Here is a 24,451-nt window from a genome sequence, read left to right on the forward strand (position 1 = left end):
GACTAACTTCCGCTAAAAGCTTACCGACCTTCTCCGGTGACCCGGTTGAATGGTTACATTTTAAAGAAGCATATGAGTTGACATCGGATCTCGGCGGTTTTAGTGAGCGAGAAAACATTGCTCGATTATTTGAAGCTTTAAAGGGCGAAGCTCGGGAAGTTGTGAGCGTACTTTTAGCTACGACGAGGAATGCGAAGGAGGTTATGCGCACACTTGAGCTACATTTTGGAAATAAATATGTGGTTGCTGAAAGAGTGTCGGCACAAATAAAGGAGTTACCGCATTTAGAGTCAGGAAAAATTAACATTACACAGTTCGCTTCGAAATTAAGTAATGCTGTCACCGCCTTTAAGGCCCTAGATCTCACCGGTTACCTACATAGCTTCGATCTACTAAAATGTGTGGCGAGCAAACTACCATCGGCCTTGAAATATGCATATAATAGATATGCGGTGGAGACGCCTGTAGAGAAGACGAATTTAGAAAAATTGGCTGACTTCATGTTCCGGGAGGCGGAACTAGCTGTATCAGCTGGCCTCCTTAATTTGGAATCAGCTGTGCAAGTTGCTGGAGTTAGTGGTAGAGCATCTGTAAAAAGAACGCGTTACCCCAAGGCTTCTACCTCGCTAACGATAGTGCATGATGCGGTTGGTCAACAAAATGTGGTCGATTCGCGTCAATTTCGGACGGGTTGCGCGTTTTGTCGGAAGTTAAACCATACTTCTGCGGTTTGTACGCGTTTTTTGAGAGAACCGGTAGAACTCCGCTGGCGATTAGTGCGAAAATTGAGATTGTGCTTTAATTGCCTAAAAACTGGTCATGTCAGAGATAATTGCAGAGCTGAGAAGTGTGCAATATGCCATGCGCGACATCATAAGCTCCTGCATGTCATAAGGTCAGCTTCAAATTCTGATGGAAGAAACAAAAGTGCCGCGAGTAAGGCACAGGCACAGGTAGCTACGACCTCGACGGCTGGTACCAGTAAGGAGACTTGACTGGACGCGACATACACCTTACTAAAAATAATACCTGTACGCGTATCGAGCTCCATGGGTGCAGCAGATACTTATGCATTGCTCGATGAAGAATCGACGATCACTCTAATCGATAGAAAATTGACACGGTCAATAGGGGTAAGAGGTACGAAGGTGAATATTGCTTTAAAGGGACTAAACGATCGTGATGCAGTCATCGCAAGCAGCGAAAAGGTTAGTGTTTCAGTCCGAGGTTCGTCTGTTCCCTATTTGGTCAAACATATGACAGCAGTACCGGAGTTAAACCTTCCCAGCCAATCTCTTCCCGATCATGTTGTGGAACACGTTAGAAAAACAAATCTAGTGGACCTGATCTCTTATAAGCAGGCTCGACCTCAGTTACTTTTAGGACAAGATAATTGGCCATTGATAGTGACCCGCGAGTTACAAGAAGTGAAAGGTTACGACCTTGCACTATCACGATCTCTTTTAGGTTGGACTTTACACGGTATAGTAAATACGCATTCAGGAGCTGATAAAGCCTCGGTCGCGTGTTTAAAAGGCGGAGAAGACGACTCAAGTACCGAAGATGGAGGTAACCCAGTAACACTTGATAAGTTAATTAAGCTTTATTTTCAGTTAGATGATTTTGGTGTTCGTGTGGATACAAAACCTAAAACTGGGCATGATCATGCTCTAGCTACGTTAAAGGATACGAGCCATTTTATAGGTAATGCGTGGGAGACAGGGTTATTATGGAACCCGAATGGTGTGCCAGAGATTGACAGTATTACCACTGCAAGGAAAAGGTTATTTATGTTAGAGAAAAAATTGGATCGGAATCCAGGATATGCTGCGTTATATTATAAGGAAATGGAACGATTTTTTTCCAATGGGTATGCCGAAAAGGTTGAAATGGAGACGCAAAATAGACGCGTCTGGTACCTCCCACATTTTGGAGTGCAGAACGTTAATAAGCCAGGAAAGCTGAGAATAGTTTTTGATGCCGCAGCTAAGACTGCTGGTATTAGCTTGAATGACCAGCTTGAGTCCGGTCCAGATTTATTGAAACCACTGCCGGGTGTGCTATTGCGTTTTCGACAATATGCGGTTGCGTGTAAGGCCGATATAAAGGATATGTTTTTGCGTGTTAAAATTAGAAAAGAGGATCGTGACGCGCAACGATTCTTGTGGCGCGGACATGATCGTAAGAAAGAACCGGAAATTTTCGTTATGTCTTCGTTAATTTTTGGCGCCAAGTCGTCGCCGACCAGTGCGATATATATTAAGAATAAAAACGCTGAAGATTATGCTCATTCACATCCGGATGCGTGTAGGAGTATTACGATGAATAGTTATATGGATGATTATTTAGTTAGCCAGAAATCGGCACGAGATTTAATACATTTAGTTCGAGATGTCACTAGAATAAATGCTCGTGCCAACTTCGAAATGCATGGCTGGGCAAGCAACGATACCACTGTAGTGGTGGCAGCTGGTAGGGAACCTGCAAAAGACGAAGGAGAGTTGAAGCTCTGTGACCGAGGTGGAGAAAAGGTGTTAGGCCTCTATTGGGACACGAAATTAGATGAGTTGGGATTCAAAATCGACATGAACAAAGTTCCCGCGGAGGTGATACGCGGAAGCAGGAAACCAACGAAGCGCGAGTATCTTCGTGTCATCATGTCGATCTTTGACCCGCTAGGATTTCTGGTACCCTTCACGATAAAGTCCAAAATTTTAATGCAGCAAATCTGGCGTAGTGGAATTGGTTGGGATGATCCGTTAAGAGATGAAGAAAATGTCGGTTGGTTAGCGTGGTTGCGAACGCTGCAATTGATAAATCAAAGTCGTATTCCGCGCTGTTTAGTACCAACAACCTCCGATCTCGCAACAGCACAGCTCCATGTGTTCTGTGACGCAAGTTTGGAGGCGTACGCTGCTGTTGCATACATTAGAATAGCTACCGAAGGCTCTGTAGCAAGCGTAAATTTAATTATGGCCAAATCAAGAGTAGCCCCTCTGAAACCGCTCTCCGTTCCACGATTGGAATTGCAAGCTGCGTTACTTGCAGCACGATTAGCTAAAACTATTACGGAAGAGCTTGATATTAAATTTCATCAACGGTTTTTGTGGTCCGATTCCGTTACTGTTTTAAGATGGATAAGAGGAGAACATCGAATGCGTCAGGTGTTTGTTGCTCATCGTCTGGGGCAAATTGGCGAGATTTCCGAAACCTCTGAGTGGCGCTGGGTTCCGTCCAGCCAGAACCCGGCGGATATCGCGACACGTTGGAATAACAGAGCTTCCGATGAACCTAACGTTTGGAACTTGGGGCCCGAATTTTTACGGAAATCGGAAAGTGAATGGCCGGTGGAGAAACCGCTCGATGAGGTGAAGAAGAAAACGATAGACGAAATGGAAATGCGCAAAGCGTTCGTATACTTTACCGAGTCGTACCAATTACCTACCTTTCCGTTAGCGCTACGACTTCTTGGATGGCAAGGATTATTAATCGTGGCCAGGCGCATACAGTCGGTCATAAGTCGTTGGAAAGGTCGAACTCGTGAACTGCCCTCAGTGACAAGCATTTCCACGGCTGAACGATATTGGTATCGCATAATTCAGGCTGATTGCTTTCATGAGGAAATGACCGCTATCAGGTGTAACAAAGAGTTAAAGAAAACTAGCAAGATAGCTAATTTGCGGCCTCATATCGATGAACACGGAATCTTAAGAGCAACCGGTCGAGTAACAAAGATTCATGAGGACGAATTTAATAATTTCCCGATAATCCTCGAAGGCAAGCATCCAGCGACTAAATTGCTTATAACAGATTACCATCGGCGTTTCTATCACGCAAATAATGCGGCTGTCGTCAACGAACTACATCAAACCTATTTCATAATAGGTTTAAGAAAGATCTTACGCTCGTTGGTCGCTAAATGCCTAGTATGTCGCTTGCACCGTGCTAAACCTCAGGCTCCTATCATGTCAACCCTACCGGAGGGACGATTGGCGTACAGGCAGAGACCCTTCAGTCACTGCGGAGTTGACTATTTTGGTCCTATGTTCGTAAAAATTGGTCGACGTAGGGAAAAACGCTGGGGTGTTCTATTTACCTGCCTCACTACGCGGGCTATTCATTTGGAGTTAGCGCATACCTTAAGCGCGAGTTCCGCTATTATGGCTTTACAGAGGTTGGCTTCGCGCAGAGGTCTTCCTGTCACGGTATATAGTGACAACGGCACAAATTTTAGAGGTGCTAGTAAAGAACTTAAAGAAGCTATCGCCGAAATAGATAAAGAGAAACAACGGGAATATGCGCTGACACAACGAATAGAATGGAAATTCATTCCTCCGGACGCACCACATATGGGTGGGGCGTGGGAACGCCTAATTAGATCCGTGAAAACTGCGCTACACGTGGTTTTACGCGAACAAGCTCCTACAGAAGAAGTCCTGTACACGTTATTGACCGAAGTGGAGCATTCGGTGAACTCACGACCGTTAACACATGTGCCCGTAGATCCGCGAGATCACGAAGCTCTCACTCCTAATCATTTTTTAATTGGAACATCGTCCGGAAGCATAAAGCTGGGAAATTATGAGACGCAGACCGTATGCTTAAGAGAACAGTGGAAATTGGCTCAACACTTTGCTGACTGCTTCTGGAGGCGTTGGTTACGAGAGTACCTACCGTCTATCATCGGACGACCTAAGTGGATGAGAGAAGGGAATACTTTAGGCAGAGGTGATCTAGTACTCATAGCGGACACACAGTCACCACGCAACGAGTGGAAAAGAGGGACTATTATACAGACATATCCTGGATCCGACGGTGTAGTTAGAGTGGCGAAGATCCACACATCACGAGGCGATTTTACGCGGCCGATACATAAACTCATCAAATTGTTAAGTGTTAGTGAAGTACAAAATCCGTGATTTTGTACGAGGTGGAGGATATTGCGGCTCCATTGAACAGCGGTGTGGTGCGAGAGGGGCGAGAGGCGTTTTATCCGTTTATTTAGTCGTGTTCAATGTTTTCTTTTTGCATTTCGTTTGTTGCAATTAAATATTCTCGCTGGCTTCGCGCATAGGGTTGCAAGACCGAAAGGTTGGCACCCTGTCGCAGGCCCACGGGTAAGGTCGCTGGAAACAGCGATCTAGGCCCGGGAGACCAAAGGGGAAAAGCGTGAGCGCTTTTCCAAAAAATATTCAGGTCCGCGAGCACGGCAAGCCTTTTCGAAGGCGAACCGGGGCCGCTCGGCCGAGCGAAGCCGCGAGTCGCGATAACGAGGGAGAAGGAGTGGGGAGGCCCAGGTATCGAGGCCTCGCGAGCGTAGCGGATTATCATTCCTTTCGTAGCATCGACGCGATAAGTACTCTGAGTTCGTCTCGCACCACGATAAATTTCGTAGTTTATATTTCGCTATTTTGTAAATTGTTAAACGTACTTTATTTAGTTTTATTTATTTAAAATATTAAAGAATAAAGAGATTTTTCTTTCCAAGTATAATATTAGAGTTTTTTTTCTTCGATCAATCCCCCTATCCTGGTATTTTTCCGTTACAGTATGATTGTGATTGTATGATTGTGATTGTATAATTGTGATTGTATGATGGTGACTGTAGTATTGTGAGTGTATGATTGTGATTGTATGATTGTGATTGTATGATTGTGATTGTATGATTGTGATTGTATGATTGTGATTGTATGATTGTGATTGTATGATTGTGATTGTATGATTGTGATTGTATGATTGTGATTGTATGAATGTGATTGTATGATTGAGATTGTATGATTGAGATTGTATGATTGTTTTTGTATGATTGTGATTGTATGATTGTGATTGTATGATTGTGATTGTATGATTGTGATCGTATGATTGCGATTGTATGACTGCAATTTTATGAGTGTGATTATATGATTATGATTGTATGATTGTGATTGTATCATTGTGATTGAATGATTGTGAGTGTATGATTGTGATTGTATGATTGCGATCGTATGATTGTGATTGTTTGATTGCAATTGTATGATTGTGATTGTATGATTGTGATTGTATGATTGTGATTGTATGATTGTGATTGTATGATTGTGATTGTATGATTGTGATTGTATGATTGTGATTGTATGATTGTGATTGTATGATTGTGATTGTATGATTGTGATTGTATGATTGCGATCGTATGATTAGGATCGTATGATTGTGATCGTATGATTGTGATTGTATGATTGTCATAGTATGATTGTGATTGTATGATTGTGATTGTATGATTGTATTTATGTGATTGTAATTGCATGATTGCGATTGTATGATTGCAATTTTATGAGTGTGATTATATGATTATGATTGTATGATTGTGATTGTATGATTGTGCTTGTATAATTGTGATTGTACGATTGTGATTGTATGATTGTTTTTGTATGATTGTGATTGTATGATTGTGATTGTATGATTGTGATTGTATGATTGTGATTGTATGATGGTGAGTGTATGATTGTGATTGTATGATTGTGATCGTATGATTGTGATTGTATGATTGTGATTCTATGATTGTGTTTGGGAGATTGTAATTGTATGATTGCGATTTTATGATTGTGATTGTGTGATTGCGATCGTATGATTCTGATCGTATGATTGTGATTCTATGATTGTGATTCTATGATTGTGATTGTATGATTGTAATTGTATGCTGGTGACTGTATTATTGTGATTGTATGATTGTGATTGTATGATTGTGATTGTATGATTGTGATTGTATGACTGTGATTGTATGATTGTGATTGTATGATTGTGATTGTATGATTGTGATTGTATGATTGTACTTGGGAGATTGTAATTGTATGATTGCGATTTTATGATTGCGATTGTATGATGGTGAATGTATTATTGTGATTGTATGATTGTGATTGTATGACTGTGATTGTATGATTGTGATTGTATGATTGTGATTGTATCATTGTGATTGTATGATTGTGATTGTATGATTGTGATTGTATGATTGTGATTCTATGATTGTGTTTGGGAGATTGTAATTGTATGGTTGCGATTTTATGATTGTGATTGTGTGATTGCGATCGTATGGTTGTGACCGTATGATTGTGATTCTATGATTGTGATTCTATGATTGTTATTGTATGATTGTAATTGTATGCTGGTGACTGTATTATTGTGATTGTATGATTGTGATTGTATGATTGTGATTGTATGATTGTGATTGTATGATTGTGATTGTATGATTGTGATTGTATGATTGTGATTGTATGATTGTATTTGGGAGATTGTAATTGTATGATTGCGATTTTATGATTGCGATTGTATGATGGTGACTGTATTATTGTGATTGTATGATTGTGATTTTATGATTGTGATTGTATGATTGTGATTGTATGATTGTGAATGTATGATTGTGATTGTATCATTGTGATTGAATGATTGTGAGTGTATGACTGTGATTGTTTGATTGCAATTGTATGATTGTGATTGTATGATTCTGATTGTATGAATGTGATTGTATGATTGTGATTGTATGATTGTGATTGTATGATTGTTTTTGTATGATTCTGATTGTATGATTGTGATTGTATGATTGTGATCGTATGATTGCGATTGTATGACTGCAATTTTATGAGTGTGATTATATGATTATGATTGTATGATTGTGATTGTATGATTATGATTGTATGATTGTGATTGTATGATTGTGGTTGTATGATTGTTTTTGTATGATTGTGATTGTATGATTGTGATTGTATGATTGTGATTGTATAATTGTGATTGTATGATTGTGATTGTATAATTGTGATTGTATGATGGTGACTGTAGTATTGTGAGTGTATGATTGTGATTGTATGATTGTGATTGTATGATTGTGATTGTATGATTGTGATTGTATGAATGTGATTGTATGATTGTGATTGTATGATTGTGATTGTATGATTGTTTTTGCATGATTGTGATTGTATGATTGTGATTGTATGATTGTGATCGTATGATTGCGATTGTATGACTGCAATTTTATGAGTGTGATTATATGATTATGATTGTATGATTGTGATTGTATGATTGTGATCGTATGATTGCGATTGTATGACTGCAATTTTATGAGTGTGATTATATGATTATGATTGTATGATTGTGATTGTATGATTATGATTGTATGATTGTGATTGTATGATTGTGGTTGTATGATTGTTTTTGTATGATTGTGATTGTATGATTGTGATTGTATGATTGTGATTGTATAATTGTGATTGTATGATGGTGACTGTAGTATTGTGAGTGTATGATTGTGATTGTATGATTGTGATTGTATGATTGTGATTGTATGATTGTGATTGTATGATTGTGATTGTATGATTGTGATTGTATGATTGTGATTGTATGAATGTGATTGTATGATTGAGATTGTATGATTGAGATTGTATGATTGTTTTTGTATGATTGTGATTGTATGATTGTGATTGTATGATTGTGATTGTATGATTGTGATCGTATGATTGCGATTGTATGACTGCAATTTTATGAGTGTGATTATATGATTATGATTGTATGATTGTGATTGTATCATTGTGATTGAATGATTGTGAGTGTATGATTGTGATTGTATGATTGCGATCGTATGATTGTGATTGTTTGATTGCAATTGTATGATTGTGATTGTATGATTGTGATTGTATGATTGTGATTGTATGATTGTGATTGTATGATTGTGATTGTATGATTGTGATTGTATGATTGTGATTGTATGATTGCGATCGTATGATTAGGATCGTATGATTGTGATCGTATGATTGTTATTGTATGATTGTCATAGTATGATTGTGATTGTATGATTGTGATTGTATGATTGTATTTATGTGATTGTAATTGCATGATTGCGATTGTATGATTGCAATTTTATGAGTGTGATTATATGATTATGATTGTATGATTGTGATTGTATGATTGTGATTGTATGATTGTGATTGTATGATTGTGATTGTATGATGGTGAGTGTATGATTGTGATTGTATGATTGTGGTTGTATGATTGTGATTGTATGATTGTGATTGAAGGATTGTGAGTGTATGATTGTGATTGTATGATTGCGATCGTGTGATTGTGATTGTTTGATTGCGATTGTATGATTGTGATTGTATGATTGTGATTGTATGACTGTGATTGTATGATTGTGATTGCATGATTGTGATTATATGATTGTGATTGTATGATTGTGATGTTATGATTGTGATTGTATGATTGTGATTGTATTATTATGACTGTATGATTGTTTTTGTATGATTGGGATTGTATCATTGTGATTGAATGATTGTGAGTGTATGACTGTGATTGTTTGATTGCAATTGTATGATTGTGATTGTATGATTGTGATTGTATGATTGTGATTGTATAATTGTGATTGTATGATTGTGATTGTATGATTGTGATTGTATGATTGTGATTGTATGATTGTGATTGTACGATTGTGATTGTACGATTGTGATTGTACGATTGTGATTGTATGATTGGGATTGTATGATTGTGATTGTATGATTGTAATTGTATGATTGTAATTGTATGATTGCGATTGTATGATTGTGATTGTATGATTGTGATTGTATGATTGCGATTGTATGATTAGATCGTATGATTGTGATTGTATGATTGTGATTGTATGATTGTGATTGTATGATTGTGATTGTATCATTGTGATTGAATGATTGTGAGTGTATGATTGTGATTGTATGATTGCGATCGTATGATGTGATTGTTTGATTGCAATTGTATGATTGTGATTGTATGATTGTGATCGTATGATTGTGATTGTATGATTGTTATAGTATGATTGTGATTGTATGATTGTGATTGTATGATTGTATTTATGTGATTGTAATTGTATGATTCCGATTGTATGATTGTGATCGTATGATTGTGATTGTATGCTTGCGATTGTATGATTGTTTTTGTATGATTGTGATTGTATGATTGTGATTGAATGATTGTGATTGTATAATTGTGATTGTATGATGGTGACTGTAGTATTGTGAGTGTATGATTGTGTTTGTATGATTGTGATTGTATGATTGTTTTTGTATGATTGTGATTGTATGATTGTGATTGTATGATTGTGATTGTATGATTGTGATTGTATGATTGTAATTGTATGATTGTGATTGTATGATTGTGATTGTATGATTGTGATTGTATGATTGTGATTGTATGATTGTGATTCTATGATTGTGTTTGGGAGATTGTAATTGTATGATTGCGATTTTATGATTGTGATTGTGTGATTGCGATCGTATGATTGTGATTCTATGACTGTGATTCTATGATTGTGTTTGTATGATTGTAATTGTATGCTGGTGACTGTATTATTGTGATTGTATGATTGTGATTGTATGATTGTATTTATGTGATTGTAATTGCATGATTGTGATTGTATGATTGTGATTGTATGATTGTGGTTGTATGATTGTTTTTGTATGATTGTGATTGTATGATTGTGATTGTATGATTGTGATCGTATGATTGCGATTGTATGACTGCAATTTTATGAGTGTGATTATATGATTATGATTGTATGATTGTGATTGTATCATTGTGATTGAATGATTGTGAGTGTATGATTGTGATTGTATGATTGCGATCGTATGATTGTGATTGTTTGATTGCAATTGTATGATTGTGATTGTATGATTGTCATATTATGATTGTGATTGTATGATTGTGATTGTATGATTGTATTTATGTGATTGTAATTGTATGATTGCGATTGTATGATTGCAATTTTATGAGTGTGATTATATGATTATGATTGTATGATTGTGATTGTATGATTGTGCTTGTATGATTGTGATTGTATGATTGTTTTTGTATGATTGTGATTGTATGATTGTGATTGTATGATTGTGATTGTATGATTGTGATTGTATGATTGTGATTGTATGATTGTGATTGTATGCTTGCGATTGTAGATTGTGATTGTATGATTGTAATTGTATGCTGGTGACTGTATTATTGTGATTGTATGATTGTGATTGTATGATTGTATTTATGTGATTGTAATTGCATGATTGTGATTGTATGATTGTGATTGTATGATTTTGATTGAATGATTGTGATTGTATGATTGCGATCGTATGATTGTGATTTGTTTGATTGCAATTGTATGATTGTGATTGTATGATTGTGATTGTATGATTGTGATTGTATGATTGTGATTGTATGATTGTGATTGTATGCTTGCGATTGTATGATTGTTTTTGTATGATTGTGATTGTATGATTGTGATTGTATGATTGTGATTGTATAATTGTGATTGTATGATGGTGACTGTAGTATTGTGAGTGTAGATTGTGATTGTATGATTGTGATTGTATGATTGTGATCGTATGATTGTGATTGTATGATTGTGATTGTATGATTTGCGATCGTATGATTAGGATCGTATGATTGTGATTGTATGATTGTGATTGTATGACTGTGATTGTATGATTGTGATTGTATGATTGTTATAGTATGATTGTGATTGTATGATTGTGATTGTATGATTGTATTTATGTGATTGTAATTGTATGATACCGATTGTATGATTGTGATCGTATGATTGTGATTGTATGCTTGTATTTATGTGATTGTAATTGTATGATTCCGATTGTATGATTGTGATCGTATGATTGTGATTGTATGCTTGCGATTGTATGATTGTTTTTGTATGATTGTGATTGTATGATTGTGATTGAATGATTGTGATTGTATAATTGTGATTGTATGATGGTGACTGTAGTATTGTGAGTGTATGATTGTGATTGTATGATTGTGATTGTATGATTGTTTTTGTATGATTGTGATTGTATGATTGTGATTGTATGATTGTGATTGTATGATTGTGATTGTATGATTGTAATTGTATGATTGTTATGTTGTATGATTGTGATTGTATGATTGTGATTGTATGATTGTGATTGTATGATTGTGATTCTATGATTGTGTTTGGGAGATTGTAATTGTATGATTGCGATTTTATGATTGTGATTGTGTGATTGCGATCGTATGATTGTGATTCTATGACTGTGATTCTATGATTGTGTTTGTATGATTGTAATTGTATGCTGGTGACTGTATTATTGTGATTGTATGATTGTGATTGTATGATTGTATTTATGTGATTGTAATTGCATGATTGTGATTGTATGATTGTGATTGTATGATTGTGGTTGTATGATTGTTTTTGTATGATTGTGATTGTATGATTGTGATTGTATGATTGTGATCGTATGATTGCGATTGTATGACTGCAATTTTATGAGTGTGATTATATGATTATGATTGTATGATTGTGATTGTATCATTGTGATTGAATGATTGTGAGTGTATGATTGTGATTGTATGATTGCGATCGTATGATTGTGATTGTTTGATTGCAATTGTATGATTGTGATTGTATGATTGTCATATTATGATTGTGATTGTATGATTGTGATTGTATGATTGTATTTATGTGATTGTAATTGTATGATTGCGATTGTATGATTGCAATTTTATGAGTGTGATTATATGATTATGATTGTATGATTGTGATTGTATGATTGTGCTTGTATGATTGTGATTGTATGACTGTTTTTGTATGATTGTGATTGTATGATTGTGATTGTATGATTGTGATTGTATGATTGTGATTGTATGATTGTGATTGTATGATTGTGATTGTATGCTTGCGATTGTATGATTGTGATTGTATGATTGTAATTGTATGCTGGTGACTGTATTATTGTGATTGTATGATTGTGATTGTATGATTGTATTTATGTGATTGTAATTGCATGATTGTGATTGTATGATTGTGATTGTATGATTTTGATTGAATGATTGTGATTGTATGATTGCGATCGTATGATTGTGATTGTTTGATTGCAATTGTATGATTGTGATTGTATGATTGTGATTGTATGATTGTGATTGTATGATTGTGATTGTATGATTGTGATTGTATGCTTGCGATTGTATGATTGTTTTTGTATGATTGTGATTGTATGATTGTGATTGTATGATTGTGATTGTATAATTGTGATTGTATGATGGTGACTGTAGTATTGTGAGTGTATGATTGTGATTGTATGATTGTGATTGTATGATTGTGATCGTATGATTGTGATTGTATGATTGTGATTGTATGATTGCGATCGTATGATTAGGATCGTATGATTGTGATTGTATGATTGTGATTGTATGACTGTGATTGTATGATTGTGATTGTATGATTGTTATAGTATGATTGTGATTGTATGATTGTGATTGTATGATTGTATTTATGTGATTGTAATTGTATGATACCGATTGTATGATTGTGATCGTATGATTGTGATTGTATGCTTGTATTTATGTGATTGTAATTGTATGATTCCGATTGTATGATTGTGATCGTATGATTGTGATTGTATGCTTGCGATTGTATGATTGTTTTTGTATGATTGTGATTGTATGATTGTGATTGAATGATTGTGATTGTATAATTGTGATTGTATGATGGTGACTGTAGTATTGTGAGTGTATGATTGTGATTGTATGATTCTGATTGTATGATTGTTTTTGTATGATTGTGATTGTATGATTGTGATTGTATGATTGTGATTGTATGATTGTGATTGTATGATTGTAATTGTATGATTGTGATTGTATGATTGTGATTGTATGATTCTGATTGTATGAATGTGATTGTATGATTGTGATTGTATGATTGTGATTGTATGATTGTTTTTGTATGATTCTGATTGTATGATTGTGATTGTATGATTGTGATCGTATGATTGCGATTGTATGACTGCAATTTTATGAGTGTGATTATATGATTATGATTGTATGATTGTGATTGTATGATTATGATTGTATGATTGTGATTGTATGATTGTGGTTGTATGATTGTTTTTGTATGATTGTGATTGTATGATTGTGATTGTATGATTGTGATTGTATAATTGTGATTGTATGATTGTGATTGTATAATTGTGATTGTATGATGGTGACTGTAGTATTGTGAGTGTATGATTGTGATTGTATGATTGTGATTGTATGATTGTGATTGTATGATTGTGATTGTATGAATGTGATTGTATGATTGTGATTGTATGATTGTGATTGTATGATTGTTTTTGCATGATTGTGATTGTATGATTGTGATTGTATGATTGTGATCGTATGATTGCGATTGTATGACTGCAATTTTATGAGTGTGATTATATGATTATGATTGTATGATTGTGATTGTATGATTGTGATCGTATGATTGCGATTGTATGACTGCAATTTTATGAGTGTGATTATATGATTATGATTGTATGATTGTGATTGTATGATTATGATTGTATGATTGTGATTGTATGATTGTGGTTGTATGATTGTTTTTGTATGATTGTGATTGTATGATTGTGATTGTATGATTGTGATTGTATAATTGTGATTGTATGATGGTGACTGTAGTATTGTGAGTGTATGATTGTGATTGTATGATTGTGATTGTATGATTGTGATTGTGTGATTGTGATTGTATGATTGTGATTGTATGATTGTGATTGTATGATTGTGATTGTATGAATGTGATTGTATGATTGAGATTGTATGATTGAGATTGTATGATTGTTTTTGTATGATTGTGATTGTATGATTGTGATTGTATGATTGTGATTGTATGATTGTGATCGTATGATTGCGATTGTATGACTGCAATTTTATGAGTGTGATTATATGATTATGATTGTATGATTGTGATTGTATCATTGTGATTGAATGATTGTGAGTGTATGATTGTGATTGTATGATTGCGATCGTATGATTGTGATTGTTTGATTGCAATTGTATGATTGTGATTGTATGATTGTGATTGTATGATTGTGATTGTATGATTGTGATTGTATGATTGTGATTGTATGATTGTGATTGTATGATTGCGATCGTATGATTAGGATCGTATGATTGTGATCGTATGATTGTTATTGTATGATTGTCATAGTATGATTGTGATTGTATGATTGTGATTGTATGATTGTATTTATGTGATTGTAATTGCATGATTGCGATTGTATGATTGCAATTTTATGAGTGTGATTATATGATTATGATTGTATGATTGTGATTGTATGATTGTGATTGTATGATTGTGATTGTATGATTGTGATTGTATGATGGTGAGTGTATGATTGTGATTGTATGATTGTGGTTGTATGATTGTGATTGTATGATTGTGATTGAAGGATTGTGAGTGTATGATTGTGATTGTATGATTGCGATCGTGTGATTGTGATTGTTTGATTGCGATTGTATGATTGTGATTGTATGATTGTGATTGTATGACTGTGATTGTATGATTGTGATTGCATGATTGTGATTATATGATTGTGATTGTATGATTGTGATGTTATGATTGTGATTGTATGATTGTGATTGTATTATTATGACTGTATGATTGTTTTTGTATGATTGGGATTGTATCATTGTGATTGAATGATTGTGAGTGTATGACTGTGATTGTTTGATTGCAATTGTATGATTGTGATTGTATGATTGTGATTGTATAATTGTGATTGTATGATTGTGATTGTATGATTGTGATTGTATGATTGTGATTGTATGATTGTGATTGTACGATTGTGATTGTACGATTGTGATTGTACGATTGTGATTGTATGATTGGGATTGTATGATTGTGATTGTATGATTGTAATTGTATGATTGTAATTGTATGATTGCGATTGTATGATTGTGATTGTATGATTGTGATTGTATGATTGCGATTGTATGATTAGATCGTATGATTGTGATTGTATGATTGTGATTGTATGATTGTGATTGTATGATTGTGATTGTATCATTGTGATTGAATGATTGTGAGTGTATGATTGTGATTGTATGATTGCGATCGTATGATGTGATTGTTTGATTGCAATTGTATGATTGTGATTGTATGATTGTGATCGTATGATTGTGATTGTATGATTGTTATAGTATGATTGTGATTGTATGATTGTGATTGTATGATTGTATTTATGTGATTGTAATTGTATGATTCCGATTGTATGATTGTGATCGTATGATTGTGATTGTATGCTTGCGATTGTATGATTGTTTTTGTATGATTGTGATTGTATGATTGTGATTGAATGATTGTGATTGTATAATTGTGATTGTATGATGGTGACTGTAGTATTGTGAGTGTATGATTGTGATTGTATGATTGTGATTGTATGATTGTTTTTGTATGATTGTGATTGTATGATTGTGATTGTATGATTGTGATTGTATGATTGTGATTGTATGATTGTAATTGTATGATTGTGATTGTATGATTGTGATTGTATGATTGTGATTGTATGATTGTGATTGTATGATTGTGATTCTATGATTGTGTTTGGGAGATTGTAATTGTATGATTGCGATTTTATGATTGTGATTGTGTGATTGCGATCGTATGATTGTGATTCTATGACTGTGATTCTATGATTGTGTTTGTATGATTGTAATTGTATGCTGGTGACTGTATTATTGTGATTGTATGATTGTGATTGTATGATTGTATTTATGTGATTGTAATTGCATGATTGTGATTGTATGATTGTGATTGTATGATTGTGGTTGTATGATTGTTTTTGTATGATTGTGATTGTATGATTGTGATTGTATGATTGTGATCGTATGATTGCGATTGTATGACTGCAATTTTATGAGTGTGATTATATGATTATGATTGTATGATTGTGATTGTATCATTGTGATTGAATGATTGTGAGTGTATGATTGTGATTGTATGATTGCGATCGTATGATTGTGATTGTTTGATTGCAATTGTATGATTGTGATTGTATGATTGTCATATTATGATTGTGATTGTATGATTGTGATTGTATGATTGTATTTATGTGATTGTAATTGTATGATTGCGATTGTATGATTGCAATTTTATGAGTGTGATTATATGATTATGATTGTATGATTGTGATTGTATGATTGTGCTTGTATGATTGTGATTGTATGATTGTTTTTGTATGATTGTGATTGTATGATTGTGATTGTATGATTGTGATTGTATGATTGTGATTGTATGATTGTGATTGTATGATTGTGATTGTATGCTTGCGATTGTATGATTGTGATTGTATGATTGTAATTGTATGCTGGTGACTGTATTATTGTGATTGTATGATTGTGATTGTATGATTGTATTTATGTGATTGTAATTGCATGATTGTGATTGTATGATTGTGATTGTATGATTTTGATTGAATGATTGTGATTGTATGATTGCGATCGTATGATTGTGATTGTTTGATTGCAATTGTATGATTGTGATTGTATGATTGTGATTGTGTGATTGTGATTGTATGATTGTGATTGTATGATTGTGATTGTATGCTTGCGATTGTATGATTGTTTTTGTATGATTGTGATTGTATGATTGTGATTGTATGATTGTGATTGTATAATTGTGATTGTATGATGGTGACTGTAGTATTGTGAGTGTATGATTGTGATTGTATGATTGTGATTGTATGATTGTGATCGTATGATTGTGATTGTATGATTGTGATTGTATGATTGCGATCGTATGATTAGGATCGTATGATTGTGATTGTATGATTGTGATTGTATGACTGTGATTGTATGATTGTGATTGTATGATTGTTATAGTATGATTGTGATTGTATGATTGTGATTGTATGATTGTATTTATGTGATTGTAATTGTATGATACCGATTGTATGATTGTGATCGTATGATTGTGATTGTATGCTTGTATTTATGTGATTGTAATTGTATGATTCCGATTGTATGATTGTGATCGTATGATTGTGATTGTATGCTTGCGATTGTATGATTGTTTTTGTATGATTGTGATTGTATGATTGTGATTGAATGATTGTGATTGTATAATTGTGATTGTATGATGGTGACTGTAGTATTGTGAGTGTATGATTGTGATTGTATGATTGTGATTGTATGATTGTGATTGTATGATTGTTTTTGTATGATTGTGATTGTATGATTGTGATTGTATGATTGTGATTGTATGATTGTGATTGTATGATTGTAATTGTATGATTGTGATTGTATGATTGTGATTGTATGATTGTGATTGTATGATTGTGATTGTATGATTGTGATTCTATGATTGTGTTTGGGAGATTGTAATTGTATGATTGCGATTTTATGATTGTGATTGTGTGATTGCGATCGTATGATTGTGATTCTATGACTGTGATTCTATGATTGTGTTTGTATGATTGTAATTGTATGCTGGTGACTGTATTATTGTGATTGTATGATTGTGATTGTATGATTGTATTTATGTGATTGTAATTGCATGATTGTGATTGTATGATTGTGATTGTATGATTGTGGTTGTATGATTGTTTTTGTATGATTGTGATTGTATGATTGTGATTGTATGATTGTGATCGTATGATTGCGATTGTATGACTGCAATTTTATGAGTGTGATTATATGATTATGATTGTATGATTGTGATTGTATCATTGTGATTGAATGATTGTGAGTGTATGATTGTGATTGTATGATTGCGATCGTATGATTGTGATTGTTTGATTGCAATTGTATGATTGTGATTGTATGATTGTCATATTATGATTGTGATTGTATGATTGTGATTGTATGATTGTATTTATGTGATTGTAATTGTATGATTGCGATTGTATGATTGCAATTTTATGAGTGTGATTATATGATTATGATTGTATGATTGTGATTGTATGATTGTGCTTGTATGATTGTGATTGTATGATTGTTTTTGTATGATTGTGATTGTATGATTGTGATTGTATGATTGTGATTGTATGATTGTGATTGTATGATTGTGATTGTATGATTGTGATTGTATGCTTGCGATTGTATGATTGTGATTGTATGATTGTAATTGTATGCTGGTGACTGTATTATTGTGATTGTATGATTGTGATTGTATGATTGTATTTATGTGATTGTAATTGCATGATTGTGATTGTATGATTGTGATTGTATGATTTTGATTGAATGATTGTGATTGTATGATTGCGATCGTATGATTGTGATTGTTTGATTGCAATTGTATGATTGTGATTGTATGATTGTGATTGTATGATTGTGATTGTATGATTGTGATTGTATGATTGTGATTGTATGCTTGCGATTGTATGATTGTTTTTGTATGATTGTGATTGTATGATTGTGATTGTATGATTGTGATTGTATAATTGTGATTGTATGATGGTGACTGTAGTATTGTGAGTGTATGATTGTGATTGTATGATTGTGATTGTATGATTGTGATCGTATGATTGTGATTGTATGATTGTGATTGTATGATTGCGATCGTATGATTAGGATCGTATGATTGTGATTGTATGATTGTGATTGTATGACTGTGATTGTATGATTGTGATTGTATGATTGTTATAGTATGATTGTGATTGTATGATTGTGATTGTATGATTGTATTTATGTGATTGTAATTGTATGATACCGATTGTATGATTGTGATCGTATGATTGTGATTGTATGCTTGTATTTATGTGATTGTAATTGTATGATTCCGATTGTATGATTGTGATCGTATGATTGTGATTGTATGCTTGCGATTGTATGATTGTTTTTGTATGATTGTGATTGTATGATTGTGATTGAATGATTGTGATTGTATAATTGTGATTGTATGATGGTGACTGTAGTATTGTGAGTGTATGATTGTGATTGTATGATTGTGATTGTATGATTGTTTTTGTATGATTGTGATTGTATGATTGTGATTGTATGATTGTGATTGTATGATTGTGATTGTATGATTGTAATTGTATGATTGTGATTGTATGATTGTGATTGTATGATTGTGATTGTATGATTGTGATTGTATGATTGTGATTCTATGATTGTGTTTGGGAGATTGTAATTGTATGATTGCGATTTTATGATTGTGATTGTGTGATTGCGATCGTATGATTGTGATTCTATGACTGTGATTCTATGATTGTGTTTGTATGATTGTAATTGTATGCTGGTGACTGTATTATTGTGATTGTATGATTGTGATTGTATGATTGTATTTATGTGATTGTAATTGCATGATTGTGATTGTATGATTGTGATTGTATGATTGTGGTTGTATGATTGTTTTTGTATGATTGTGATTGTATGATTGTGATTGTATGATTGTGATCGTATGATTGCGATTGTATGACTGCAATTTTATGAGTGTGATTATATGATTATGATTGTATGATTGTGATTGTATCATTGTGATTGAATGATTGTGAGTGTATGATTGTGATTGTATGATTGCGATCGTATGATTGTGATTGTTTGATTGCAATTGTATGATTGTGATTGTATGATTGTCATATTATGATTGTGATTGTATGATTGTGATTGTATGATTGTATTTATGTGATTGTAATTGTATGATTGCGATTGTATGATTGCAATTTTATGAGTGTGATTATATGATTATGATTGTATGATTGTGATTGTATGATTGTGCTTGTATGATTGTGATTGTATGATTGTTTTTGTATGATTGTGATTGTATGATTGTGATTGTATGATTGTGATTGTATGATTGTGATTGTATGATTGTGATTGTATGATTGTGATTGTATGCTTGCGATTGTATGATTGTGATTGTATGATTGTAATTGTATGCTGGTGACTGTATTATTGTGATTGTATGATTGTGATTGTATGATTGTATTTATGTGATTGTAATTGCATGATTGTGATTGTATGATTGTGATTGTATGATTTTGATTGAATGATTGTGATTGTATGATTGCGATCGTATGATTGCAATTGTATGATTGTGATTGTATGATTGTGATTGTATGATTGTGATTGTATGATTGTGATTGTATGATTGTGATTGTATGATTGTGATTGTATGCTTGCGATTGTATGATTGTTTTTGTATGATTGTGATTGTATGATTGTGATTGTATGATTGTGATTGTATAATTGTGATTGTATGATGGTGACTGTAGTATTGTGAGTGTATGATTGTGATTGTATGATTGTGATTGTATGATTGTGATTGTATGATTGTGATTGTATGATTGTGATTGTATGATTGCGATCGTATGATTAGGATCGTATGATTGTGATTGTATGATTGTGATTGTATGACTGTGATTGTATGATTGTGATTGTATGATTGTTATAGTATGATTGTGATTGTATGATTGTGATTGTATGATTGTATTTATGTGATTGTAATTGTATGATACCGATTGTATGATCGTGATCGTATGATTGTGATTGTATGCTTGCGATTGTATGATTGTTTTTGTATGATTGTGATTGTATGATTGTGATTGAATGATTGTGATTGTATGATTGTGATTGTATGCTGGCGACTGTATTATTGTGATTGTATGATTGTGATTGTATGATTGTGATTGTATGATTGTGATTGTATGATTGTGATTGTATGATTGTGATTGTATGATTGTGATTGTATGATTGTGATTGTATGATTGTGATTGTATGGTTGTATTTGGGAGATTGTAATTGTATTATTGCGATTTTATGATTGCGATTGAATGATGGTGACTGTATTATTGTGATTGTATGATTGTGATTGTATGATTGTGATTGTATGATTGTGATTGTATGATTGTGATTGTATGATTGTAATCGTATGATTGTGACCGCATGATTGTGATCGTATGATTGTGATTGTTTGATTGCGATTGTATGATTGTGATTGTATGATTGTGATTGTATGATTGCGATTGTTTGATTGTGATTGTATGATTGTGATTGTATGATTGTGATTGTATGATTGTGATTGTATGATTGTGCCTGTATGATTGTGATGGTATGATTGTGATTGTATGAGTGCGATTGTATGATTGCAATTTTATGAGTGCGATTATATGATTATGATTTTATAATTGCGATTGTATGATTGTGATTGTATGATTGTGATTGTATGCTTGCGATTGTCAGATTGTGATTGTATGATTGTTTTTGTATGCTTGTGATTGTATAGTAGTAATTGTATGATTGTGATCGTATGATTGTGATTGTATGATTGTGATTGAATGATTGTGAGTGTATGATTGCGATTGTATGATTGCGATTGTATGATTGGGATTGTATGATTGTGATGTATGATTGTGATTAGGATATTGTAATTGTATGATTGCGACTTTATGATTGTGATTGTATGATTGTGATCGTACGATTGTGATCGTATGATTGTGATCGTATGATTGTGATTCTATGATTGTGATTCTATGATTGTGATTGTATGATTGTGATTGTATGCTGGCGACTGTATTATTGTGATTGTATGATTGTGATTGTGTGATTGTGATTGTATGATTGTGATCGCATGATTGTGATTCTATGATTGTGATTGTATGATTGTGATTGTATGCTGGCGACTGTATTATTGTGATTGTATGATTGTGACTGTATGATTGTGATTGTATGATTGTGATTGTATGAATGTGATTGTATGATTGTGACTGTATTATTGTGATTGTATGATTGTAATTGCATGGTTCTGATTGTATCATTTTGATTGTATGATTGTGATTGTATGATTGCGATAGTATGATTGTGATTGTATGATTGTGATTGTATGATTGTGATTGTATGATTGTGATTGTATGACTGTGATTGTATGATGGTGATTGTGTGATTGCGATCGTATGGTTGTGATTGTTCGATTGCGATTGTACGATTGTGATTGTATTATTGTGATTGTATGATTGCTTTTGTATGATTGTGATTGTATGATTGTGATTGTATGATTGTGATTGTATGATTGTGATTGTATGATTGTGATTGTATGATTGTGATTGTATGATTGTGATTGTATGATTGTGATTGTATGATTGTGATTGTATGATTGTGATTGTATGATTGTGATTGTATGATTGTGCCTGTATGATTGTGATGGTATGATTGTGATTGTATGATTGCAATTTTATGAGTGTGATTATATGATTATGATTGTATGATTGTGATTGTATGATTGTGATTGTATGATTGTTTTTGTATGATTGTGATGGTATGATTGTGATTGTATGATTGTGATCGTATGATTGCGATTGTATGATTGCAATTTTATGAGTGCGATTATATGATTGCGATTGTATGATTGTGATGGTATGATTGTGATTGTATGATTGTGATTGTATGATTGTGATTGTATGATTGTGATTGTATGATTGTGATTCTATGATTGTATTTGGGAGATTGTAATTGTATGATTGCGATTTTATGATTGTGATTGTGTGATTGCGATCGTATGATTGTGATTGTATGATTGTGATTCTATGATTGTGATTCTATGATTGTGATCGTATGATTGTGATTGTATGATTGTTATAGTATGATTGTGATTGTATGATTGTGATTGTATGATTGTATTTATGTGATTGTAATTGTATGATTGCGATTGTATGATTGTGATCGTATGATTGTGATTGTATGCTTGCGATTATATGATTGTTTTTGTATGATTGTGATTGTATGATTGTGATTGTATGATTGTGATTGTATGATTGTGATTGTATGATTGTGATTGTATGATTGTGATTGTATGATTGTAATTGTATGATTGTAATTGTATGATTGCGATTGTATGATTGTGATTGTATGATTGTGATTGTATGATTGCGATTGTATGATTAGATCGTATGATTGTGATTGTATGATTGTGATTGTATGATTGTGATTGTATCATTGTGATTGAATGATTGTGAGTGTATGATTGTGATTGTATGATTGCGATCGTATGATGAGATTGTTTGATTGCAATTGTATGATTGTGATTGTATGATTGTGATCGTATGATTGTGATTGTATGATTGTTATAGTATGATTGTGATTGTATGATTGTGATTGTATGATTGCATTTATGTGATTGTAATTGTATGATTCCGATTGTATGATTGTGATCGTATGATTGTGATTGTATGCTTGCGATTGTATGATTGTTTTTGTATGATTGTGATTGTATGATTGTGATTGAATGATTGTGATTGTATGATTGTGATTGTATGATTGTGATTGTATGATTGTGATCGTATGATTGTGATTGTATGATTGTGATTGTATGATTGTGATTGTATGATTGCGATCGTATGATTAGGATCGTATGATTGTGATCGTATGATTGTGATTGTATGATTGTCATAGTATGATTGTGATTGTATGATTGTGATTGTATGATTGTATTTATGTGATTGTAATTGCATGATTGCGATTGTATGATTGCAATTTTATGAGTGTGATTATATGATTATGATTGTATGATTGTGATTGTATGATTGTGCTTGTATAATTGTGATTGTACGATTGTGATTGTATGATTGTTTTTGTATGATTGTGATTGTATGATTGTGATTGTATGATTGTGATTGTATGATTGTGATTGTATGATTGTGATTGTATGATGGTGAGTGTATGATTGTGATTGTATGATTGTGGTTGTATGATT

At 33.3% G+C, this 24,451-nt stretch overlaps 1 protein-coding gene across 1 annotated transcript; it reads left to right on the forward strand.

Moving 5' to 3' along the window:
* The first annotated feature begins 1,049 nt into the window (after positions 1-1,049).
* LOC143266119 (uncharacterized) lies at positions 1,050-4,919 on the forward strand. Its single transcript, XM_076541755.1, has one exon. It carries the CDS (start codon positions 1,050-1,052, stop codon positions 4,917-4,919), a length of 3,870 nt encoding a protein of 1,289 aa, XP_076397870.1.
* The last annotated feature ends 19,532 nt before the right edge of the window (positions 4,920-24,451 follow it).

This window comes from Megachile rotundata, unplaced genomic scaffold (genome assembly GCF_050947335.1).
Source record: "Megachile rotundata isolate GNS110a unplaced genomic scaffold, iyMegRotu1 scaffold0022, whole genome shotgun sequence".
Taxonomy (NCBI): Eukaryota; Metazoa; Arthropoda; class Insecta; order Hymenoptera; family Megachilidae; genus Megachile; species Megachile rotundata.

Bases quoted from the DNA above. Each gene is read 5' to 3' on its own strand.
- LOC143266119 (XM_076541755.1), top strand. From the start codon at position 1,050: ATGGGTGCAGCAGATACTTATGCATTGCTCGATGAAGAATCGACGATC.